The sequence below is a fragment of the Calliopsis andreniformis genome, chromosome 5, assembly GCF_051401765.1.
Source record: "Calliopsis andreniformis isolate RMS-2024a chromosome 5, iyCalAndr_principal, whole genome shotgun sequence".
NCBI classification, from domain to species: Eukaryota; Metazoa; Arthropoda; class Insecta; order Hymenoptera; family Andrenidae; genus Calliopsis; species Calliopsis andreniformis.
In genome coordinates this window covers 4256709-4284119 of record NC_135066.1, presented here as the reverse complement: position 1 = coordinate 4284119, position 27411 = coordinate 4256709, and the positions used below count along the sequence as shown (strand labels likewise).

At 41.5% G+C, this 27411-nt stretch overlaps 1 protein-coding gene across 1 annotated transcript; it reads left to right on the top strand.

The window, feature by feature from the left end:
* Nucleotides 1–344: 344 nt before the first annotated feature.
* On the top strand, nucleotides 345–27411 carry Amon (prohormone processing protease amontillado). The gene is made up of 12 exons (XM_076379267.1): nucleotides 345–770; nucleotides 7712–7816; nucleotides 8536–8803; nucleotides 11234–11271; nucleotides 13811–13887; nucleotides 16338–16602; nucleotides 19911–20123; nucleotides 23806–23906; nucleotides 25952–26185; nucleotides 26510–26674; nucleotides 26784–26901; nucleotides 26996–27411. Exons 1-12 carry the CDS (start codon nucleotides 345–347, stop codon nucleotides 27158–27160), a joined length of 2175 nt encoding a protein of 724 aa, XP_076235382.1. The 3' UTR covers nucleotides 27161–27411.

The following is a 27411-nucleotide window of genomic DNA, read 5'->3' as shown; positions in this document are numbered from 1 at the left end:
GAAGTCAAGCGCCATTGTTTGGGCGCACTGTTCAATCGATACTTGGCCACGTGACGTCAGACCATAGCGCATTCCTCGTCTGGCGCACGCAGCAAGCGCTCGTTATCGGTAACATATCTTTTCTACTGAACGCACGCACGAATTCGCACGCATCATACGCAGATATCCGAAACGGCGACCTTTTCGATCGGTTTCCACGCGGCTAACGATCGCGCACTTCACATTCATCCCTTTATCGCGCGTGCTCGACGATCCAGGATCATCCCCCACCTCGCATCCCCGTCTCTGATTGGTCGAACCCCTCGATCGAGAGACGAGAGGAAGCCAGTCGGCTAGCGACGAGCATGGGGAGAGCACGTGTCGCTTATGTTGTTGCGCGCGACTCAACAACCCCATACGTTGACACGCACGATTCTACCACCACCATCGACGCTCTCGTCACCACTCAGACGGAGGACGTCGCCAACGCCACTAGCGTCGCTACCACCACCGTGAAGAAAGCTTTGACCACCCCTACCGAGGTGGTGGCTGTTGACAGATCGAAAATTGCAGTACCCTCGCGTACACCGAGTACAGTGCCCGCGAATGCGAGATACGTCAGCGTTCGTTGCCGGCCCGTCACAATGCTACTCGCGGTGATCGCGTTTCTTTGCGCCGGCACTAGTGCCGAGGTGTTCACCAACACGTTCCTTGTCAAGATGAGGCAGCCTGCGGAGAGACACGTCGCCGATCGCGTGGCTGCTAGGAATGGTTTCGTTAATCTAGGACCGGTAAGTATCCATCACTTTTCTACTATATTTTATTCTAATATTCAATATGTTATGTATTTAAATAAAAAGATTCTAAAAATTGTACACTATTTTGATTGTAAATAGTATGTAATTGATTTAAGATTTTTTGTTAAAAAGTATTTAAACAGAATGTACATGGAAAGATATCTACAATGCTCGGTTATGAAATTGAAATAGTTTCCATAAGTCCGTGAGAATTTTTTTTATCCCTGATGTAACTGATGGTGCATGCCACAAGATCCTGACACTGACACGTATCACAAAGCGTAGCACGTACCCGTTGCGGTCGCGTCGAGGAAATTGCTTATCAGTAGTGAAACAGAATGTGGCGTGGGACGTAGAGGGAATGAATACGTTAGAGTCGAAATGAAATCTATCGTAAAACAATCGATATTTGTATCTATATGGAAAGAAATACCTGCTGGAATTGTATATTTACATTAGGCCAAGTTGGGTCAAGTTAGGTCTAGTTAGACTAAAGTTGCGTTAAGTTTAAATTATGAGTTTAGATTGATCGAGTTAGATCTCGCTTAAGTAGGTTAATCTGTAGCTACATTCGATTAGACTGTGGTTACAGTTTAGTGTGAAGTAGCGTCTTTAACAATTCTCATTGATAAATTAAATTAATATGAATTCTCCAGAGGAAAATCCATGAAAATTGTTCGGTTCATCCGCAGAAAATTAACAATGGACCATTTGTTTCTTTACTACATTTTACCTCCGATTTATACCAACACTAGCTCGTTATCTGTTCATCGCATGAGCAACCAATGCTCACTGTGGTTATGCTGGATTCAGCAGGAGAACTGATTTCATATTGGTTGTCACGAGCACCCGCATTATCGCGGAAACGTGCTTGAAACAGTTGATATAAATACCTCCAATGCATACCCACGATAAGATTAATTATCTCTGAAATAGGTTTCTAATTCGATGAAAAGCCCCACTTTACAAAACTCCACATACCCTTTCGTGATCTTCTAATATTTACAAATTTAATAATACCAGGGAAAATAGTCGAAAGAAGGGATCCCTTCATAATTGACATAATTGCAGAAAGCTCACTTAATATCACTGATAAGCTCACAGATATCGCAAACGCATCTTTGTTTCCATTCGCTTCAGGCGAAGTGGAAATATCGGTTAGTGGTCAGACGACGCAACAGTAGAAGCGACTCCGCGTAGTCGAACGCCCACGTAAGGATCGACGCGTAGGCATCACCGTTCAGCGCGTCCAACTTTTTTCTCGACGTCTTTTCGTTCATGTCTTGTACACAATGTTCTTTTACAGTCTGTACCAAGAATTCTATTCATCTTCACTCGATACTGTATCTTTCCGAGAAATACTTTTCCCATCTCGCTATGCTTCTCTTTTTAATTCCAAAATAAATTTCATTATCCATCTCTATACGACTCTCTGTACATCGAGACAAAACCCTGCGCGTCAAGAACTTAGTATTCACCAACTCTGTCCTCCCAAACAAATTACAGCGGATTATAGTTTTCTCGCTGGAAATGGAGATGAGAGTTTCAATGAAAATCCGTTGAGCGCGACGAGAGTCTGGCAGAGTAAACGGAGAAGAGGGACGTCCGCGAAGAAGTTTGCCCGACGGCATGGCAACTTCGCGATGAACTTACGCTCGAGCTATAATTACTCCGAAGAAGTCAATTTTTAACGAAGCATTCGCCGCAACGAGGGTTGCGTTAAATGCTCGTCGGGCGTATCGCGCTCGCTGGAGCCGCTACTCGAGATTCCATTAAGGCGGCACAAAGACGAGGGTGAAAACGGCGATGATCACGGAGACACGCTTGAAATTTTCGTTTTCGTCGTGGCCAAGTGCTTCTTGGGGCGAAAAGAGACACGAGTTCCGGCTCAAGTGCTCCCGGGGTCTATCTCGTTGGAATAAATTGTGTTAGTCATTGGCCGTTGCGACGTCGGGGGTTGTTTCCTTTTATTAGATTCGCTGGACGAAAGCTGTTGGCTCTCCTCTGCCCGGCTAGAGCTTGGAAAACCTCTGCTTCTTCGTTTCGTACTCGGTTTACTGGTTACTGCTCTCTAGTTCGCACTTTATTGGATCTGTCTTAACGCGGGCGTAAATGGATTTTAAACAGTGACCGTTTTATTTTACCTCTCTGAGTAAATTCTACGAGGCACCTCGGATTTTTAGATTGTAGATTGCAGAGAGGAAACACTTGTTTTAAATCGCTGCGAGAAATTCTTCTCTTGCCCAGGGATTTTAATATCCAGTTGTTGTAATGTGGAAAAGTCTGAACGAGTGTTGCTCGATATCTCTGTGTTCCTTTTATTGTGACAGTAATGCCACTTGTTACGCGTCCTAGTCGGTGCCTTGTAATTTCATACGGCTGGCTGAGTCCATCCGTCTGTCCTTAGCCTATTGTTGGATTTGTCTGACGCCTGTCCTCACCCACGCAGAGAGAAACGTATTCTAATAATAATGCACGAACGTGCTTCATTACTCGTTAAAAAATACGTTATTCTATTCTCGGTGGATGTTCCATTCAGATAAGACACTTTTTGTGGCTCTCGAGCCAAGTAAGGGTGAGCAAGGACCAGAGAATGTTCAATCGACGAACAATAGCCTGTTATTGGAGGGATGGTAACCTCGTGAAAATGATTTCTGGCAATTTTCGAACTCGACAGAATGGAAACTTTATTTCGTGCTTGGGACGAGTTGTAAAGCCGATTGGTCGGAAGAACGAAGGAGATTGGAGGAACCTGTAAGATAAAAGGAGAAAGTTGATGTGACTTGCAGGGTGTATGGAAACTATCGAGTTTCATTTTCCTGGGGTAAGAAGGTCGCGTAGCTGTTCTCGCTCGATTGCGTCAAACGCATGTTTTTTCAAGAGTGTCTTACTATCTTTCACAAGCCCATACATTCTCATTGAGTCAGAGTTTTCCATTAGACAAGCTTTGAAATCCTTTTACGCTCCCGAATGTGATCCATTTCCGAGGGAATCGACCTTGTCTCGAACGACGTATTTACAATGATTCGTGACGTGCTTATCTGATCCAACTCGTCGAACATAATTGATTACCCAGTGACGTACTTGCGTCAGATTATTGCTGTGATCGATGGTTTTTCCCTCGATGACTGATTAGAAATGTCATCTCTGGTAATCACGGATTGATGAATAACTAACGTTGGATTGATGAATAACATGATGGGAAGTAAAAGGGTTTTGTAGATGCTAAATAGGGAAAAGTATTGTGTACGAAAGAGAGGTGGATAAGTTCTTCAGCTGAACTACAGTTACGTTCAGTTTTATTTAGAATAATAAAAAGATTAGTCGAGCGAAGCCGCGCAAAATAATCAGGTTAAATAGGTCGATCGATCGGAATATTGCGGTGAAGCTGACGATACTCCACTTCAGTGTTGCGAAACTTTGACAAAACGATGATGGGAACACCACTACCCGTTTGGAGTTTGATTACGAAACTTAATGTTAGACGTAAGCTATCAATTTACGCTATTTTCTTCTCTCTTTTTCCTTTAACTTTTAATGCTTTGAAGTATTGCATGAACGACCCTGCAATTCTGAAATAGGATCACAGTAGAGAGGTATATACATAGCATTGACGGTGTGCAGTGACTCCGTGGATGCTACAGTGCGCGTTTATTGCAATTCCGTGGCTATGCACCGACTGTGGAGATTTCTTTGACTTCTTCACATCGTTTGCAAGCACAAAGAATGCAACAATGGCCCGTAAAAGTGAACAGAGTTCGCATAGTTTCCATTAAACCTATTTAGTTATGCGAATCGTTCGTGATTTATACATTCTGAACCTCTATCACTCCCACTATCCACTCTTGCATAATTCTATTTTTCTACCAGCGATATATAAAACCCATTTGTCAATAAGATTGTGTGGTAACACTTGTAGGTGGCAATATTTCTCCTCGTTGAATTGAAGACTCGCGTCCTTCGATAGTCAAGTAAAATTCTTTGATCAACCATAATCAAGTTAATCACGATGAAGTTCTCTGGTCTCCAATTTTTCAATTTACTGTGACCAACGCTTTTCAAGCTCGTACTTTTTCGATAAATAGCAGAAAAGGGAGAACGATCGGGCGTCGAGATTCTGTCGATTTAAAACGATTCGGTGATCCACGTGCACGCTGACCGACACTGGTCTCTTTACTTGATGTTTTGAATGCATAACATCGGGGCTGGACAAACTGCATGGGCGTGTTATAGTCGCGCAAAAGGGTGAGGACAATAAACCTACGCGCTCGTGTTTATTCACTCGACACACGGCACGTAACACTGCTCGGTGTTACGCGTTCTGTGCGCTTGTTAATTGGATTACGCGACACGTCCCAAAGTCAAACTGAATTAAGGGTAGGTCAGTTTAGGTGGTAGAAGTGTGCTTGGATCGACAAAGCAATCGCGAGAGTCAAAGGAGGGTTATAATTGTCTTCTTTCGGAAAATTGAAACTCTTCTCGATCATTGCCTTCAATATCGCACTCTCTCCAGTGCTTTCATTTCAACGAGATTTCACTGTGAATGAAACTTCTATCGTTGTTAATGTCACTGTCATACGGATCGAACAATTGCTATGTCTGATGTTCGCCAGCATGTGCCGTGACACGATGCCCGCATGGAAATTGAATACCCAAGTCCGAGAATAGGATGATAAGACAACGTCGATATCGACTGTACCGCGGCTACCATTTCCACCAAAGGGAGAGACACCCGCCTCTTTCCACATCGAGAAAGGCTGTCGAACTGTGCTGGCCAATCGATCAGACACTCCTTGTCTCTTCCCTGTTGCTTTTCGTTCAATTCAGTCGGAGCAACGATTCCTTCTCGCTTCCCTTTTAATTCCTTCAAAGAGCGGGGAAAGGAACGTCGGTGCTCGGGGCTCTTTAAGTGAAACCGCTTTGACGTCGACTCGTAAAGCTCCCGACTTAAGGGACAATATTCGAAGACGGTGAAGAGATTGAAGGCGTGGGTGTCAGGTCATTGAAATCGTCTGAAGATTAAGTCGCTCTTGCTTGTTCTCGTTAAGGAGAATTTAGAAGGAGGCACGTGACTGGTATTTGGTACATGTTTCAAGAAGGTGGGGAATAAATTGTAGTCTTCTGGAATTGAGTAATAGAGATGAATATTAAGTCGTGATATATAGTAGTCGTTTTTAAGAGACTCATGTAAAGCCTTGAAATACAGTTTCTTTGGAAAGTGATGAATGTTGGCACAGACAGGCAGTCTGCGTGTGTATCGGCAATGGGATTTGGAACGGAACGAAGAGCGATGGTGGCGGCCCGTGCAGAAGGATTCCGATAACGTAATGAGATTTCTTGTGGTCACGTGCAGCTCGACATCGATACCCGACGTGCACGTGCGGTTTCCTCGTGAAAAGTTCGCAGAACGCGCGAGAAATGGACATTTCCCATCAATTGGTAACAAAATGTGATTCGAGATATCGGAAAACCAGTCGTCTCGTAACTGGGTCTCAAAATAATAGGAAATTGAAACGTAAACGCAAAAACATCTTTTTACATTAAATTAAAAAAAATGATAAATTGCATTCAACTGACTTTCTCATATTTTTACTTATAATTTCATAACACTGTATAAACACTGAGAAATCTCGTTCATTTCTTCGCACCAGAGAGAGTTTAAGCGCAGCAGGGGGTGAATTTGAATTTAAGTGGGAGAAGCATGGAGAATGCCGTCGCGAGAAATTACGCTGCGGGTGTGCAGCGTTTCTCGATTTTTGAGAACGATGAAATTGCATGGCCGATTATCCCGCAACGTGAACAGCCACTTCGTCATTGAATGGCAAATAAAACGAGTTTTCTCAACCTATTCACCGAGGGAGCTCACTTCTCAGTCGGTTGAGAATGCTTTAGGGAAGCGAGTTAGGTGCTCCTGAAAGTTTCATAATTACACTGGATGGAAAGGGTGAATAGAATGTTATGTCATGTTAGGATTTGCCGTGAATAAAACAACTCAGCTTGCTTTAATTATTTATACGTAGGTATGGGAGAGGTCTATAGTCAATGGTTTAGTCAAAAGATAAAACAGAAACTGAAATGACCTGCAGTCCTCATCCGAGTGCAAATAAGGGGCAGATTGTTGAATTGCAGAGCCTATAATTAGTTCTTTTTTTCTCTACACTTTTGCCCACCGTTGCACGGCGTGGATGACTCTACACGCGATTGGGGTAAATAACACGCCCGCACTTAATCTGCTATCGGCTCGATCGATTCCCTATCGCGAGGTGAAGAGTTATTAATCGGATAACGGCTCATGCTATAATTGAGATAACTTTATCTATCTGTAATTGGCTCGATTCGATCGACGAAATGATGCCTCATCCCTCGACCATTAACTTCTGTATAATTTGATCGAGCCCTCGTATTCACCTGGTGCACTTGATCGCTTCAAACGCTTGCACCATCGCTCTATATAAGCAATTCCAGAAGAATCTTAATTAGATATTTCTTTGAACCTTCACGGTCAAATAACTCTTTCCTTAAAGGAAAAAGGACTGCTTCCGCTGTCACGCACGTCTAGTTGACACCAGAGGAAGCACTTTGGGTTATTTGTGAGAGCAGCTAGAAAAGAATCGCTCCCCTACATCTTGGGAACCCTATTCTTTTCGCTAATGCGTTTGATACATGAAGTAGTTTTCAACAAACTTCCTGGTCTTCGACCCTGGTACATCTATTTCTCAGTTAACACCCACTATACTCAATGTATCTGAGTAAGGTAGATATCTTTTCCTTCTTAAATAGTTTTGGTCTGAATGTTATAAAATATATGGCTGTATTGTGTGCAGGAATACGAAGAGAAATTGATATATTTCAAATAAATTCAGTATATTCTACTCAGAAATGGAACGAGTCGAATCCGTGTGACAGATGTAGAATATAAATTTTTTCCTTTTCAGGTATTGGGCAGTCAGACGGAATACCATTTCGTGCACAGGGCGATACCACACGCGCGGAGCAAAAGGTCCGTGCCACACATGAGGAAATTGAAGGTGGACCCTTTGGTAAGCGATACCTCAACGAGCGAAATTTTTTTTTATTATATCTCTTCCCATTCGTTTCTTGTTCACGAAGCAATATTTTTTATCGCCACGGTTTTCCAGTTCATAAAGTATCGCACTTGTTCCTCAGAACTGATATTCTACCACATTGCTTTCGATTTGCGTTGGGTTTTGAGGTAAACAATTTCGAGGGTCGAAGGAATTTCAAGGTAACGCGAAGCTAAATGAATAAGCGAGTGTTTGCTCGATCCAAGGGCATCTGATCTATCAGGGCGTCGATATAAATGTAAATGAATGGTCTCAATCTCGAACGGTGACGAGTATATAATCGGACGAGGAGTAAATTGGTCGCATAAAATTACGATCGCTGGGGTCGCGCGCTATGGAAACGTCGTCGAGCCATGCGAAAGAACGTTCGTCTTTTTTTCTGGCGCCTCGTTGCACTCTCATGGCGCGCGGTATTTTTTTATTACCTCTTCTCCTCGAGGAGCTATAATAAAAACTTCATCTATAATATTCCATTTCTTTTTGTTTTATGCCGAATATTAGAAGCTTAATTTGTCTCTAAAAATTCTAAATGTTACAACACATCTAAAATGTTCTTCCTAAAGTTTTAAAACGCGACTCCGAAAGAACGAATTAACTCTGTCCCTGTAGCTGAGAGTGGAATTCTCACGTTAGCGTAAATGGCCGAGGCAAGAGGATACGCTTGAATGTTTTAGGTGCACACCGCAGTACAGCAGCCCGGATTCAAGAGGGTGAAGAGAGGCTACAAGTCCCTGAGCGTGGATAATCTCGTGCCCCTTTACCAAATTAAAAACCCAGCAAATCCTGGCACCAGAGACCCGACGGACCCCTTTTTCGAGCAGCAGTGGTATCTCAAGAACACAGGTCAGAACGGAGGCAAACCGAAGTTAGACTTGAACGTGAAGGCAGCCTGGGCTCAAGGTGTAACAGGGAAGAACGTGACCACGGCCATTATGGATGACGGTAAGGTGTTAACCTTTGACTTTAGTAATTCGAGCTGCGTTATTGGAGGAGGAAGTAGACACAGTAGTCATGGGTGATGGAACAACGAGAGTCGGATTTCAAATTAGAAGAGAACATTGGCTTGAATTTTGATATCTTATTAGAATTGGTTCAGAGTAGGTTTGAACATGGTGTAGTGGTTTGGAGCGGAAGATGAAATTGCAAAGATGAAAAAGTAATCGGTTATTGGAGATATCGTGCTGCGGTTGGGGATGAAATCGTTATTTCATTGAGGAGTTACAATGTTAATGGACCATTTCGTGGATTTAACTGCAGTAATTTCGTCAGCGGCTCTCCTCGAGAGATCTCATCAACAGAAAGCTTTAGCCTAGACTGCACGCCACGTGAACGTCGCATTCCTAACGTCGCTGCATTAATTGCATCCCGTGACAGGAAGATAATCACTTACGGATATTGCTTCGACATAATTTCATTAATTATTCTCGCTCCTCGGTTTCCATCGTACTTTCGCGTCTGTTACGAATATCCTTTTTGTAAATTTATATCCTAAGATATTTCAAAAAGAAAAATTAATCCTTGTCTTACTTTAGTGTCTTATATCAACCAGTAAACTACTAAAAGGTGATAAATTCTCGTTATCTCTGTGAAAATACCAGTTTTTACAAGATTCTATACATTGTCACAGAAACAAATGGTAAAACTTTAGGAACATGTTTCGTTCACTTCGCGAATAAAAATAGGTCAAAAGGTCGTATGTTACAGAATAAGATCTCCAAGATTTAATCACTTCTATTTTGAATACCCTGTATATTACCTGAATCTCAAACGAACTCCGTCATTTGCATATAACCATTTTCCGTAAATGACCCATTTTCACTCAGATACGAGCGAACTAAATGCAGAACAAAATTCAGATACATGTATCCATGCCTCTTGATGCTAGCTCGATTAAACTGCGCTCACCGGCTCTGCCTCCATTCCGATATCGAACAGAGCGTCGTCAAACGTTCGTCAAACAGACGATAACCAACAATCCACCGGATCAAAACCGATGTGATCGGTTCGACTCGTGGGAGATATATCGGCAACTAACTGCTGATCCAATCACGAATGTCGTTCACACTGATGTTCCTTCGGGGTTATAGGTCGGTGTAAAATCCGCGATGCACCCGGTGCATCTGCGTCGGTCGTTTAGAAGACCGCAAACAAATGGCTAACGAATAGAAAAAAAGTCACGTACGGTGCACACGGTGCAATAATTTGTATATAAACCCCTAGCTCGAATATGCGTATCGGTTTTCGATAAAATTGCGCGTTTCAGGATACAGTAAAAATGTTGGTTATTGAATACCTCCGACGTGGCCGATTCGTAAACGTTGGACGTTGAATATTTTATTGTACCTGCGGGCTGGATTTTTCAGTGCTTCGTTTGCTCCAAACACAGCCATACTTTTTTGTAATATATTTTCTTATATGAACGTCGTTGGGGGTGTACTCTGTTTCATGGTGAGAAAAAACAGGGAGTCGAAGTAAAAATGTTGTTACCTTCACTATTGAAAATTTCATGACTCGTAGTGAATACGTGGGAGAGAGTTAGGGAGATGTCTGTTCTAAAAAATACTGCACCCCTTAAATATTAACCCCCTTTAGGACGAGAAATATTCTCTGGAGGTACTTTTTATTTTATTCAACGCTGTCGCGATGTTCAATTTGGTATTCGAGTTATACAACATGTAACTTTATCTTTTCCTCTTTGCATTCTGTTGACTTCATGCAAAGTCCCAAATTGGCGGCTTCTAGTACCAATTTCCATGTCGAATGGAGAAGGTAGCCCCAGAGCAAGCAACTTCGTTGCAACATCATAAGTCCTTTCATAGATGTTGCATAACAGCGGCACAATGGGTGCTCCTGGAACGCGATTAGCTCCCAGAACTTCGATTTGGTAAACGTGAATCTATAATAGCCCGTGGGAGGGTCTTTGCCATTTACTATTGTAAGCTGACGATTCGATGCTGTTGGTCTTGTGATCTCCAATATCTGGAGGTACAGCTTGTTAAGGATTCCAGTCTTTTGTAGTTTACCTTGCCGTTATCGATTTTGAGGCGGCAGTCGTCGTTCGCATACACTGTGATAATATTTCATACCTTCAACATCGTTAATAAGGGAAAATTACATGCTTAGCGATGAATTTGTTAATCTTCGAGATTAACATTGTCCCATCGTTTGCTCTCTCGAATTTCAAATTTGAGGAGTTACGACCATGCATGATGTTAACTGTAGAGGTGCTCCGAGCGTTGGCTCGAGATTAATCTTAGACATGAACTTTGCTGGAGTTCGAAGTTGACGGTAAGTACTTTAAGTTTCATAGAGTTCCAGATCGCAGTTTCCATTACCACATACTAATCTAATTTTTGTCTTGCTCTGTTTCAGGTGTTGACTACATGCATCCGGATCTGAAGTTCAACTATGTAAGTATGATCATCATTTCAGTGCCCATTCGTTGACCATTATCACTTACAATTACTTACGAACGTAGTAGTATGGCTTACAGTCCTTTAATTTCAATGCTTCTTCAATGATCATCGATGAATCGATCTGAGATGAAACTCGAAAGTGAATTTCACTGTCTAAAATATAAGATGGCAGCAGATTCATTCCATCGCGGAAGTTATGAACGATGCTCTAGAGGAGCATCTTTTATAAAGAATATTAGCATAACTTTACACGTCTTGAAATTCAAATCAAGTCATAAACACGACCTCATCGCATCGAATGGCCGACGACAAAGTGTTGGAATGCTTTCATTTTTGCCTCGAGGAACTTTTTCCTTGATAACCTTGTTGCATCCACTTAATGCATTAAATGGTAATTAATGGAAATTTGAAAAATGGGGATCTGTTATCTCCATTGACTCACGCTGAGAAATGGGAGGAAAAATGATGAAAAATCAAGAGAGTGAGGTGGAGGATCCAGAATAAAACATAAAAATAAAAATATAAGGATCAGCAAGGAACGTACCATTTTAACTGCCGATAAAATGGCAATTTGTAGGAGGACGTAAGCACGCGTTTTAAGGAACGGCTCTGGTCTGCTAGATTCAGATCACGTATCCTAACTCGGTCCTTAGGATCCACTCGACGTCCTCGAAGAAGGAAGCCCGCGCATTAAACACGGTCCAGTAGCTGCAGGGGCTCTAGGGGACCTTTACGTGCACCGAATGACGTAGATTGAAATAGAGCAGGGGAACTTCAGTTAATCACGGCCGACGAAGAGCGAAGCGTAACGAGAAAAATATTAGCAGATATTGCCCAAGCAGTGCTGTTTTGCAAAAACATGGAACTGCGTCGACACCGATAGATACTCGACCTAGTTTCAAGGTTCCTTGGCTATTATTTAAATATATACACCCTCCATAGCTGTCAGTAGCATAGGCAATATCAAATATTCTGTTCTTTCGTATAGGAGGAGAGCGCAAAATAACGAGAAAATGAACGCCCATATTTTTTTGGTTTCTGGGGAAGCGAGTCAATAGCACGTTTTCCGAGAAAAACCAAAGACGGAGCGGAACTGGAAAGACAATGCAACCTACGCGTCACAGAAACTCATAATCAAGTTTGCGGACAAGCGAACAATAGCAAGGAGGAAGCTGGCTTCGCCTCAAAGAAAGAGAAACTTCGCGGGGAAAAATTCCCGAGAGACTAATTAATTTCATTGTGCTGTTCTGTCGCTTCCTTTTCGTTTTATTGAATACATAGTGTCACGAGGCGAACCTAAGAAGTTCCATGAAGAAGCAGGTAAATTTCATAAAGCGCGTTCATACAATGACAATCAAAGGAAATAGGCAAAAGTGGGTCGAGCTGGTTACGTACAAACGCCAGGAAATTCAAGAAGGTATTCGAAAAAATAAAGTGACGTGGGTGTGAAGCGGCAGAAGGGAGAGACGAGGGTGGACAGGAAGGTTTGATCTTCGAAAAGACGAGGATTAATGGATGTTCAATCGAGGCGTAAAATTTATGAGCAGTGATATTGATCTAGAAGAAATTTTACAGTGCGAGAACTGTGTTCTTGGACTTCGTAATTAATTAATTAAAGACTCTGCAAGGCCTCCCTATACGTATATCTATCTCCTTGTAGAACAAGTTTTAGAAAAATATCCTCGTCAACATGGAAGGATTTTAGAACTAGAAGGAGCAGCGCTTGACATATTGTCGCATTGCGTTTCCATTTAAGTGAACTTCAATCTTTATTATGACTGAAGTTTCTCGCAAGAGAAATGCGCTCGAAAATGTAATTCCAGCGACAGAAGTACTGTGCAAATAAAGCACGGGTAGTCTGAAGTACGAAATGAAGTTTCAAATATCGAAGGACAGCCAGTCACGCGAAATAATTCGTGGCCAGACATAAAGCTGATTCTGCTCCTACTTGTTAAGAGAAATGGTTGAAAGGTCTTGACGGCTTCTTCCCACTCTTATCTACTAGAAAGCTCTGGAGAGCAATCCACGTTAACGACTAACGTATTTTCTTTTCTTCCCGACTGGCTGATGGCAGACGCAACACGCGAATAATGTATTCAGGATTCACGAGATTATTCGAGTGAAGAAGCACAGGGAAGGTCGAAAACTAGTCAGTTATGCCAGATAGAGAACAATCTGACTGAGCTACTGTTTAACGAGTCGGTTCAGCGGATTTGTGGGTTTATCCAGCTGGTCTTACCCACCGAAAAAGCCCCAGAGAGTAATCCATTTTAACGAGTGCGCTATCTCTGTTTTTTTCTCTAACGTATTGGCCGATCTTAGACGGGGTGTATCGCATGTTTATTCTCCTAACGACCATGAGAATTCGCGTCGGAAGGGAACCTAACGAGTCCCATCAGCCTTGCGTGTGCAGTCGTCTTGATAAAGAGAAGCTACATTTCCCTCGATTTTCACGTGTTTCTATCTCCCGAAGTAATCGTCTTCCATTCTATCCAAGGAAGACGACTTAATCAAGGTTTTTCGTTTGTTCTAGAACGCTAAGGCTTCTTACGACTTCAGCAGCAACGATCCTTATCCCTATCCGAGATATACGGACGATTGGTTTAACAGGTGAGTGAAATGATTCTAGTTAAGAAAGATCCCTAATTATCTCGGTTGTTACGAAGCTTGTGTCGTGAATATCTTCTGCTCGGAGCTCATTATTTCTTAAAATGAACAACCTGGACGGGAAATTGTAGCTTCAAGGAGGAAGATAAATGCCGCGATCGCGTAATTAATGATTACTTGGTAGCAATTAGTACGGAGGTTGGTTCGAGATGGTTGTTAAGGGCGCAAAAACGGCGTAGAGCTTCTTGTTTCAGCTTCCCACTGTTTTCCTCTGATGATCATGGATGAACCGTCAGAGGAAACCATGGAAGGGGCTAATGACGCTCGAAGAGGGTGAATCGACCTAACTTTTTATCCAATAATGAGAAATCGACTTCTCCGTCGTTCCAGGAAACTTTCCATCTCGCTGGATTTGTGCTGAAAGCTAACGAAAGGTGGTCTGATAGATCGTGGGTGGTTTTCTGTGAAAATTTTCTGACAAGATACAGGGAATTATAGCTCTATAATTCTTGGGCCGATCTGTCAATAGCATTCGTTTGTTACATAAAAATTTTTCTACGACGAGCTTACGTAAGCTCGGAAGCAATTTCCACGAAGCTATGCGACTGACAAACGTCCGCCTCGAGCAAATAGCGTGAAAAGCCTAGCGTGCTATTGAAGGATCTCGATTCTCTAACATTTCCAGGCTTTTTTTACCGTGGAACTTCAATTCTCTTACTTCAAGGGGATAATTCATTTCTCTTTTTCTCTCGAATTCTTTCGTAGTTTCTTCAAAACAATTCCTCTCTAAATGAAAGAGAAATTGATGGTCTCCAAACAATAGTAATTATCGTTTCCACGTTGAAAGAAAATATAAACGATGATTTGAAAGCTCTAAAAGGAATTATTGAATCTTCTACAGTACACAGCAAAGTTCTAACAAATCTCTCATCAAACGAGACCGTAGATACAATTCGATCCCACAGTTAACGAAGAGTAGGGAAGTCTATCGTGGAAACGAACGTAAAATTGATTAAAACGCTTTCTAGCTCGGTTCGTTGAAGAAGAATTTGTTAACTCGCGATATTGTACCGTGACTTCAACTTAGATTTGATGAACAGCACCCTGCGCTATGTAAATAGGAATCGAGGATTGATTGGAAACTGATTGGAAAGGCAGAATTTGTGCTTCGTTTAACTGTAAATCTTTAATTAGTTTATTTATTGCATACAGAATCTAGGTGTCCATGTAAAAAAAAAGTGAGAAACGTTTATATCGTCTCAAAGTTATGACGTTCATGCGCTTCGGTTTAGGCTCTTTCATATCTTTTATGAGATTCGTTTCTCGATTTTTATGACTTCAATCGCAGAGAGGACGTAAAATCTGCAGCACTTTAATAAAAGAAACAAAAAGAAGCGTGACAGAGACGAACGATATAGTCCACGATAAAGTCCACTCTATGAATAGTTCGTTCGGATTGTTGGTTGTAAAATCGTGAATCTCTGCTTCTCTGTCCGGCCTATTCTGTCGTTCAGTGGTTTTAACCCTCGACCTCTTGCTTTGCCAGACGCTTTTCGTCGTTTGATCAAGAAGTTATAAACGATCAAAGTTTTTATGTGTCTTCAGGGGAAAATGACGGTCGAATGGCGTTCTTTTTTTTCGGAACAGCAGTTGCCATTGTCAATATTATTCTTCTAGGTAGAAAAAGGAACCGTGATCAAAAAAGTTTGTATTATTGGAAAACTTTATTTCTACATAGGGTAAGCGTACTTTGATTAAAATCTGTAGGGGGTGGGAGGATTTTGATAGCTGACGACTTTAGTACACGAAGGAGCTCCAAAAGCTTCTCTTCAGTACGTGAAAACGTGTTAAATCTCGATACTATTGTCACAGGCTCGGCCACGAATTGTCTAATAAAACGACATTTATCGTGTGCTATTTGCGGTGGCTGTTTAGACAATGGTACCAGATGCGTAAACGAGGGAGACAGCTGTTCACTCCGTCGCATACAGAATTGTAAGCGCGGCTAATAAAAGGCAAACGTCTTCAATAATTTTTCCATGGCTGGAAATATCTCATTCGCGAGCTTTATATAGTGAAATTTTCATTAAACCTCAGAGTTATTGCCCAAGATTCCTTTTGCATGTTGCAAAATATCGGGGAAACGATTTAGACCGTGGTTACTCATAAATTTTCATTTGAAGAAGGTTGCAACTTGCAGTACTGAGCTTCGCAATTTATTCTACTGATGGGCGAACAAAAAAGAGGAGATTGTATCTGCTCGTCGACCGAGTTTCTGCCTTTTAGATTAAAAAAGGGAAATAAACGTATATTCACGAGATTCTTTAATAAATTCAAACTTTGTCCCAAGTTCTTGGAACTCCTATATTATCCCGTGTCTAGCGATCGACAGCAAACATTCTTATGGTTCTGTACACGTAGAAGATCTAATGAATTTTCTTTCTCTATACAAGCCACGGCACCAGGTGTGCTGGAGAGGTGGCAGCAGCCCGAGACAATGGAGTGTGCGGCGTGGGAGTCGCTTACGACTCGAAAGTTGCTGGAATTCGGATGTTGGATCAGCCTTATATGACAGACCTGATTGAAGCAAACAGCATGGGACACGAGCCTGACCTCATAGACATTTATAGCGCCTCTTGGGGACCGACGGATGACGGGAAGACCGTCGACGGTCCGCGGAACGCGACGATGAGGGCTATCGTGCGCGGAGTTAACGAGGTGCGTATCAGTATCAGTTTTTTCTACCCCGGGATCATTTTACCGTCCTTGACGTGGGCGATGTTAAGGACACAGATTAACCCTGACGTCTTCAAACGACCCTCTTCGAAGCTTTTATGGCTTCTTTCGAATCCGAAAATTGAGAACCATTAGCTTACGTATTGACACATGTAGTATACAGCGTATCCGATGAGAGGTTTCAGATATTTTAAGGGATGATTTTATGAGGCAATTTAAGAGGAATATCGAGAATGACTAAATATGTTTGAGGCTTCGTTTTTCAATTATTAATTGATATTCGAATAGTTCTAAAACCGCGAATCTAGTCATTGAATTTTATATGTAACTTGGGCTACCTTTTATTATTATTTAGTGATCAAGAAGAGTTTCTCTCATAGCTTGAAAAAAATAGACCCTATAAGTGTGAAGGATACATCTAAAATAGTACGCACGAGACAGTGTCTGACTGAACTTATTCTACTAATATCGCTACGTCTATCTATGTATGCTCGCAGTAGAATAAGTGTTTCAAGTCAGACACTGTCTTGCGTGTCTTATTTTAGTATGCATAGAATCTACTTTTAAAATTTCTGGCACCTCTTATTGAACACCTTATAGAAGTGACCATTTGAAAGGAATACACTGCATTTGATTAACAGATCCCTAATTCGAGTAAATTGCTTGAGAAATGGTAGCAAAAAACAGTCTGTAGGAATTCATCGAGAATTCCAGGCACGACTCGATGCATCTAGATGGATCGTGTGATTTATTCGACCCTCAGCTTCGAATCGTGTCGCCATAAAGCCGCAGGCACACGATTCTCAAAGCAACGCGTTTCATAGCGTATCGGTGCACGTTTCTGCGCAAATAAAAGCGCCTCGAAGTCCCTCGGCGATGGTCCGGTATTGTCCTGACTCTATTTTAGTTTCACGTGAAAATCACGCTGACCTTTGGCGTGTGATCGTCGTTCTGATTTCTCGCGAGAAGAAGATCTGATACATACTGGAATGAAACTTTTATGAGAGCGACGGAATTTAATTTTTCTGCTGATAAACGCTTTGACGTAGGAGATCGAAGCATCATTTCACGATGTTTATTTTTCATCTGACTTTGATTGTGAGTAAAAATGATGATCAATGGATTTTATTGGTGAATTGACATAGATTGACTCGATATTGACTGACTTATTACTAGAAAGTATGGAAGGGAGGAAAAATCTAGTAGAACATAAGTAAATTAGTCAGACATCGCAATGGGTTTTAAATTGTGCTCGCTTTGTGAAAGTTAAGACTTTGGAAATTTTAGTAGAGGTGTTAGATAAGAAAGAAGAAGGTGTTAGAAGAGGTAGTAGTGTGAGATTTTTCAGCAGAAGTGTATAATTTCATGGAACGATGATTAATAGCGACAGATACCTAGTCCTTTGAGAATTTGCATTGCCAATCGCTTCGCGAGAGCACTTCAGCCTCCCCGACGGAAATATCGCGAGATTCCTCTCTTCTCTTGATGTTTTCCAAGACGATCAACATTCCGACCTCGCGTCACCGGTTATATTTCCCACGCGCAGCTTGCTTTCGACGTTTTTATCACCTCGTTCGTTTGTTCGCCTTTTTTCCTGTCCCTTCGCAGTAACATTTACTTCTTCAAGGCAAACATGACTCTGACGTCGCGGGCTGTCATAATTCTCAACGCTTATCTCCCTGCCAGTTCCTGTCAAGTTCTCTGTTGAAAGTTCCATAAAAAATAGAATTATATTTTCAAAACGTCGCTTTGGAAGTCTCAAGTTCTCGTTTTTCAGCTTCATCGTCTTCTATTTGACAAATTAGGCAAGAAGAAAATAGAAATTCTCTTTCACATATTTTTTTAATTCATCCCCACAATTTCTCCCCCGCGTTTTCTCAAAGATAGAAGATATTGTTTCGTCGACTTCATCTTACGTAAGAAAACAATGATAGCAATTAACTTCATAATTGAACTTCTGACGACTGTCAACTGTAGGCAAGTTATTTTCCGCAGCCCCTTCAGCAAACAAAGCATCCTTTGAGGCCATCGATCGTCGAAAATTCCGTAGTAGCCCTTCCGAGCTGGGGTCCCTTCGTTCGTCACAGTTTGGGAGCGTTTTCGTGCGTCACGCGTGCTAATAACACGCGCTACTTAGCTTCACCACCCGGAAAAGCGTAGGCAATGTAGAAAATCTCTGGGTGGTATTTGCACGAGCTGCTCTTTAAACGAAGCACAGCATGCTGTAAAGGAGTGTACATTTCGCAAGATCAAAGTAGTGGAAAATGGAATGAGCGAAATTGTTTATAAAGCATAAGCTTTTGCATTGAAGTATGCGTAGGTAGATGCTCAAAGCGACCCAAGTTCTTAGAAATTTCTTGATGCAAAGACTTCGCATCACACAGTGTTGGTTACAGCAGATACTAGTGGAAGCATAATAAAATTTGTTAGTGAGAGATTGGAAGGTACGCGCGAGTGCGTTGAAAGTATCAGAGAAGGGTGTATCGAACCGTTCATCGAAGTGATTCGCTTTTGCCAGGGAAGATCGACAAGCTGGAGTTTTTGAAATTTCCACGTGTGGCCCGAAGAGTAACCAATAATTGCCTCCAATCCAATCAACGTGCCCCTCATTCTAAACGAAAACGTCGATAATTCATCGAAGAGACGATGAAGCTTGGTGGACTTAATTACCGAGATAATTATATAGACGTGTGCAAAGGTCGCAGACATTTATTGCTGGTGTTTCTGTTGTCGAGTGTCGTAATGCTATTATTCGATTAATAAAGCCGAGTAACTGAATGAAAAAAAGAAAAAAAAAGCTGTCTATTTGTGTTTATTTACCGATGTGCCAGAGGCAATTCAATTTCGGATGCAATTTCGACAAACCTCATTGCGAGGGGGCGGTAGAGGGTTGTAATTTCGCAGGCTGAAATCATTGATTCTCCTCTTTGCCATCGTTGTTCGCATTGACCACAACTAATTAACTGAGAAATTAGTTCCAGTTGGTTGCGCGCGTTCATTTGTTCTGCTCTTTTTACATGGAAATTATTCTGTTTGTGGTTCCAGAGAACTATTTAGAAATCTCTTTGTGAATAGTATCCTTTTAATTACTATCTCTTTGTGGCTGAAGCACGCTCATTCTTGATCAAAAGCTAATTTTATTAAATAATGTTTTCCTTTGTTTACATATGAATCCAATTGTCCTCTTACTTTAGCACTCCTATTTTAGCAAACAATACGAACTGATTTTTTCCAATAATTACGGATTGCAAGGGAATGTTTCCTTTCAAATACGAAATTCTATTTTACAGGGGAGACGAGGCTTGGGCAACATCTACGTGTGGGCATCTGGTGACGGTGGGGAGGAGGACGACTGTAATTGCGATGGATACGCAGCCAGTATGTGGACTGTCAGCATTAACAGTGCAATCAACGACGGCCAAAACGCTCATTACGACGAGAGCTGCTCAAGTACACTGGCCTCGACGTTCAGTAACGGTGCTAAAGACCCCAACATAGGAGTGGTGAGTATCGATGGATCGATCCTCCTCGTTTGCAGGTTCTCGAGCAATTTATAAACACTTAAATCGTTTTCGCTGATATCCTAGCTTAAACGCGCAGATTTAAAAACGTTTAAAGTTTTCGAGGGTTTGGCGGACCATTAAGGCAGCAGAGGCGATTAAAACTTCAACAATTTTCAAGAGTTCTTAGCGTTAAGGTACGCCTGAAGCGAATTAAGACTTCTATCGCTTGCTGGAAGTGATTCCAAGCGTTTCTGAGCCGCCGCCAGTAGTAATCTTTAAAAATGATGAGACGCAATATCTCCTTAATGTACTTTCCCGTGATTTAGTGACTTCTTTAACGACTTCAGCGTAATAGTTCTTGGCTTCTGAACTTTACTCTGTTATCGATTGCAAAGACGATAATTTAATTATGCTTCTGATCAAATTTTTTTTACCCTTGTCGTCACTAACTTTTTGCGTGGGGTTAATTGAGCTGTTGACCGAGGTTGCTGTTGTTGGGGCTTTTAAAACTTTTCGCCGCCTTCGAAGTTTAGCAAGCGCTCGGAAAAGGATGCTCCTCAGGCATTAAGTTCTAGAAAGCACTCTGAGTTATTAAATATTTAAACGGTTCTATGTTTTTGACAGAATTTTTGCCAAACACTGGCACAAGAGTTCGCGAAATGGCGTAGAAATTCAATTTTGTTCGCCTCTCGAAGAGTAGCTCTTGCAACTTTTATTGATTACACGAGGTTTCAATAGCTTCCGAGACGCCGCGGTTTATCGTGTATCTGAGTTATAACGTGAATTCGCGGAATTGGCTCGAGTCACGCAGTGCAACAACAGTGCACGCAGTTATCCGAGCATTTCAGACGCGTAGGCTGAATTCCAGTCGAGTTTAGCAAGTTATGCGAAACTGCAGACAGGCAAAAATACGTGAAGCTTGCAAACACGAGACAGGAATCTCAGCAAAGCGTACAAAGACTCGATATAAACAAATACATCATTGAATTCTCGTAGAATTTCTTTTATACCTTAATGTAAATTTTAATTTCAATTTTTTTACATTTATGTTAGACTTTTTTAAATTTTTACGGATTCTCAAATAAATTAATTAACTTCTCAAGTTTTCAAAAAAAAAAAAAAAAAAAAGAAGAAACTAATGAAAATCATGTTACGCTTGGTATATCATAAATTACATATAATTCTAGAATTCTTCGCCCACGGGAGACAGTAGATTTATTAAAAGGGCGTGGACGTATACGTGCACTGAAATTGAACACAGACAGCGTTTAATGTTTCGAGAATGGCCATCGTATTCCGGTAACAAATTATTAACGAACCATAATTGCAATCAGTGACACCATCCCCCTTTGCAACAGAGAATACGCTCGTTCAGGGGATGGAAGATGCAGCACTTTGCGTGGGCGGTGAAGGATCCAGGAGATGAGTGTACGTGACAGATGGGGTTGAAGGGGTTTGAGTAGCGCGGTTTCATTGTTTCGCTAGCCAAGATATAAATTATGCCGTGTACATATCATGGGGAATGATGGATGAGTTGGTTTGGGAAGTTCGAGAATAGATTTGGTACGAAAATTCTCTGCATGCTGCATTGGGTGCTACGTCATTTGCAATTAAATGAGAAAGTAAGGAGATTTCTATGAATTTCCAAGGAGAAGCATCTTAGTGTTTGTAAATATTTAAAATTGTTTTAAAATTTATCATCTCGCACCTTTTTGGAGGTTTTTACTGGGAACTTTTACTGGGAAACGTGGATTCTCGTTCTCAACTAACGAAAGCTGTAGCAGACCCATCATAAACTTTATACCGCGACTTTATGGACGCTTATTATCGATCGACCTCTCGATATGGAAGCTTCTCCGTGTAGGAGACCCCATCGTTACTATTCGTCGTTCCACTTCTTTATTGGTTAAATGAGAAACGATTCCTCGCAAGATTGCCTCGCGATAACCACAGAAGATTGCTCAAACAAAGTGCGTTAAACACATATTTGACTCAAGACGCGAACATTTTTCCATTCCCTTGGGATTCTTATATATTTAGCTGTGACAATATTTTAGTTCCATGAATGAGCATGTACTACTGGCTAGGTCGTTTTTCACTGTACACAGCGGGATAGCGTCTGCCATTGCGTTCTCGCTAATACTTGATACGGTTTGAAATCTAGACAGTAATTCCAGATGAAAGAAGCTGGCGTAGAGCACTGTTACGTTGTTTAATTCTCTCGGTTTTATCTCCCCGTGACCTTTTCGAGAGATGCAGTAACGCATTCGTAAGACGCAATGCTATCTTTCAAATGAATTTATGTATTCTCTTAACACACAGTGGAATATAACTATCGAGGAAGTACATGCTACTTGGCAGGATATTTTATGTTCCAAGGTGGAAAATGACATCAACCAAAGCGAACGTACACATGCATTTCCTTCGATAGGTTATAAAATTCTCGATGCTAGGAGAAGAAGAATACGATATGTGGGACAACCTGACGTGGCAGAGTTGCTGGGTAGAAAATGGAAAATCGTCGAACACGAGGTGGCTTTCGATAACCTTTTGCAATCTCGTTAAACGCGTGTTAGCATCGTTCGCAACCCTCGCCCTTTCGTCACACTCGTTTCCGGATAGATTTTCCGGATCGTTCCTGCGGGTTTCGCGCTCGACAGTCGAGATTTTATGGACGGACACGAGCTTCCTTGTCCCTTTCTCCGCCCCATGAAAATTTCACGCTCGAGCGAAGGGGAAAATAAAAAGGAAAGGCGGGGGCGGGTACGAGTGCACGTGGCACGGATTACACGGTCCAGTCTTAAATAAGATTTATTCGGGACGTGATCCTTGGATTCCGAGAAAGGGAAAAAACAATTCCATTATTTTATTTCTATGGCTCTTATTTTTATATTTGGAATTCAATTTCTCTCAGCTTCGAACTTATTAATCTGAACAGACGGGGCTCTTTTTTTCTATGTCGTACTTTATCAGGACTGAATGGGTCGTCTTTTGCAAATTATGGAGGAAAGTGTTTTTACTTAAACAATTAGGGGCGAAATCTCGTCGCCATCGGGCAGTTTTTTAATATGTTCACTCGTTAGAAATAAGGAGAGTTCATCCCCCAGAATGTCATTTACAGCTTTGCTGAGCTGTTATCGCCGTTTCCTAAGGTCGTAAGAGAACTTTTAATGTAGAAACTTTCTTGATATCCACAGGACATGCATAGATACGTTGGAGGAAATTGCAACGTTTGGATGTGGAAGGTTCTAATCACTCGTGGGAGTTTGTGCGTTAATCGGCTCGATTTGTGCGCGATCGTTCCTCGAATCTACTTTAGGAAAGATCATTTACATAAAGTGTTCCGTATAGCTCTGTGGAAATAGCCTGTTGTCAAACTGCTCTTTAGGGAGAAGGATATTGCCTTCTTCAGTTTTCAGATGAAAGGATGCAATGTTGCATCCGTATTATTTTTTACATTTAATGTGATCAATCGAAAAACGCTCAATGTTTGAACTAATTCTAGAGAACATAGAGATAAAACTGTTTCACAATTGTATCTGAAAAACAGTTTACAAAATGTTACTTCTGTAACCATTAAAAAAGTTTGTTGCAAACAAAAACAGGAGTCAGAGTAACTTTCAATTTAATTTAAAAATGCCTCACGTTCGCAGTTATCCTCAGACCACGGATTTTTTTTCAGGCCACCACGGATTTGTATGGCGAGTGCACGGTGACGCACAGCGGAACTTCAGCCGCCGCACCGGAAGCTGCGGGAGTGTTCGCCCTCGCTCTAGAAGCTAAGTAAGTTTTTCAAGGGATGTTTAATACGATATCCTGTTGAGAAACTCCTTTGATCTTCCTCTTAAACTTGATATTACTAGCATAAGGATTTTCCGCGAGCTCGTAGCCTCTTCCGCACTTTTCAGCATCCCCAAAATTCAGTAGAAATTCTGTCGCCGCAGTTTCAGAGTTCTGTAACTCTTGAGGAACGTTGGTGATTGCCTCGAACCTACTTTGATCGGTCAACTTTTACGGGTGAAGCTGTTCGAGCTTTTACCTCGCGCCAGTTCGATCGATGCGCCTCGATAAATATCGAATTACCAGCTGCGAGTAGAAGCGAGAAGCTTTCAAGCTACCCGTACTGAAATCGTGGGTATTTGCTTTGGCCAAGTTTTTACTCCCGCGGCTGGATACTCTTTCGCTTGGAGGTTTGATCGAGAGCTTGAAAATCGGTCAATTGAATTTTTTACTCAGGTGGCTATTGAAGTCCAGTTGGGACTATTGCGTTGTAGGTTGGGGAAACGAAAAACTGTATAGGAAATCTGTTATTGACAACGTAGTTGCTTTTCTGATACAAAGGTACAAAGGAAACAAAGGTAAAAAGGAAACAAAGGTAGAAAAGACAATGACATTAATCAAGCTGACGATTGTGCCAGCGTTTTTCATTCATGAGTGAAGAGTTAATATTACAAAAAAAAGTTAATACTACATTCTCTTGGAAATAGTAATTAAAAATTTAATAACTTCTGTACATTTTACTGGTGTAGTGAACTTGGTAATTTACTTGCGGTGGGGTCGACCAGCAATTCCCAGCATGACTGCCTCAGTACGTAGAGCATCTTAAAGTTTAATAAGCAAACTATAGTGTTAATAGAAGAATTGCTGCACGAACATATTTCAAATTACATAGGAAACTAGTTCGAAAATATATAGTGGAGCCGTAAAAAGAAATGGAGGTCGACGCGATGGCGTGTCTCAAAGAGGAAATACAAGCGTGCGCAGGGGCTTGTACCGTCAGCGTTTGTTTAATATTGAACGATATTATAATCGGTGACGTAAATGGAACGTGAATGAAATAATTGATATCTCGTATCGGGCTTGTAATTGCACTGACAATACGGAAACATTATTCAATGTTCGTTAGAAATAAAAATAATACGCGTGGAGGTATTATTGATATTACTACTGATATTCCAGTGGTACTACATTAAATATCTTCGACTCTTCTTCAATCTGCATATCGGTAATATTTAGTAGAATATTCACACAGTTTCGATAGAATTATTATCGTGTCGATTGAATTTAACATTTCTCAAGTTGAGGATCAAATATCATCGAGCTGTTCTACTGAAAAATCCCGCGCTACGGAAAAAGAATATTTTGCGCGGAAAATGTCGCAAATTTAGTTTGCAACTTCATAAATTAAAGCGTTTCATGTGAATCAGGATAACGTGGATCAACGATAGCCATTGTTCGGAAGCAACGACGAATAAATTCAACGTATTCAAAGTTCGTTGCACGGTGATTCAGCGCGGCGCGTCGCAAACTCAGGTCGAAATTGCTAAAATTAAGGAACAGAACAGTGACTCATGGGAGGGCTGAAAGCGTGTTAATGGGCCTCGTCCTCGAGCTTTCGGCGTCTCGTCAAACTCAGTCACTGAATCGTGACCCAGAAATGGAAATGTACCATTAAAAGGCCGAGCTCTAATGCAAGACACCATCTCTTTGATACTCGCTCGCTCTCTACCCCCGTGTTTTCCTGTTCCAGTTCCTTTGATCGTCCACCGATACTGGCAAATATTGATTCGCCAGCAAATGCACGTGAAATGTTTCTGCCCTTTTCACAGATTTTCTTAGCTCGATAATGCGTTCACTTGAATATAATATTCTTATTTCAGTATTAGTTCTTTGAACTTGTGTTGAAGATATTAAAATGTCATTGCTTTATTAATCCTTTCACTCTGTACGACGCATATACAAATCCTAGAAAAGGAGCATTTATTTCTCTTATAAAGAAGAACAAATAAGAAATAAACGATATTTTTTAATATTCGTTTTTGTTTTAGTCCACAGCTGACCTGGCGAGATATTCAACACCTGACTGTTTTAACATCAAAGAGAAACTCCCTGTTTGACGCGAAAGGACGATTCCACTGGACGATGAATGGAGTGGGACTGGAATTTAACCATCTCTTTGGCTATGGTGTGCTGGATGCAGGCGCGATGGTAGCTTTGGCAAAAAATTGGAAGACTGTGCCACCACGATACCATTGCGAGGCTGGTTCTGTTCTCGAGCCTCAGTGAGTCTTATTGTACTGTTATCGATCTTACTGTGTCCATTTCGAGACATCAGAAGGAAGGGGGCTCACGGGCTCTCTTATTTCCTCATTGGGAAGCTAGGAAACATGATGAGGGTGAATTCCTATCAGATTTTGTCATTCGTGGGTGACCAAAGTATCGATTTTGACTAGTTCGAGTTTCTCCTGTTGCCTGTGGCGAGAGCACATAATTTTTGTCTGTTCTCAGAAGCTTTTCTGTTTTATATATCATGTAAAAGTTACCTTGGAATGTTATGGATTCATATAAAGACCTCTATTTTAATCTTCTCTCTGCATTTCTTTTAGGGAAGTGACAAGCGACCGATCGATCCTGCTGAAAATAAAGACTGATGCTTGCGCTGGCACTGAGTATGCTGTCAACTACCTGGAACACGTGCAGGCTGTTATTTCCGTGAATGCCACGCGTCGAGGCGATTTGGAACTGTTCCTGACTTCTCCCATGGGTACCAGGTGTGTTACCGAACTCGCTTTAAAATTATACGTGACTTCACACTTTGATCCTATTACTAGAAATCCACAACTTCTAGGAAAAATGATAATAAAAAAGGACTGGTTTTAGATCCATGATTCTGAGCCGAAGGATACACGACGACGATCACAGGGATGGCTTTATGAAATGGCCTTTCATGACGACTCATAATTGGGGTGAATATCCCCAGGGAACCTGGTTGTTGGAGGTAAACAAAATAACAGTTTCAAAAAATTGTATTTTCATTATCGGTTAAAAACCTGTTGCAGAAAATATTCCTAATTGCAATGATCTATTTTTAGGTAAGTTTCAATACTCAAACTCCACGTCGCGGTTGGTTCAGAGAATGGACTCTGCTGTTGCATGGCACTCGAGAGCCACCCTATACTGGACTTCCGGCCGCGGATCCTCACTCGAAACTGGCGATTGTGAAAAAGGCTCACGAGGAACGATCGACATCGATGTAACAATCATTTGGAGGCATTAGGGATGATCATATCGGGAGACATTTACGCGACTAGTCTTATCGTTTAAGGATCATTTTTACAGGAGAGAAAATTTGAATGCAATCGAGCTGTACTTCCTAATTATTCTATGATGTTCTGTGTTCTCGATGGTCCTGATCTCTCTGTTCGAAGTCACATTTACATTTTTTCATAACGAGTAACTGAGTTTCTATGGGAATCCCTGTGATAATATATCCTTTATAATACGTTCA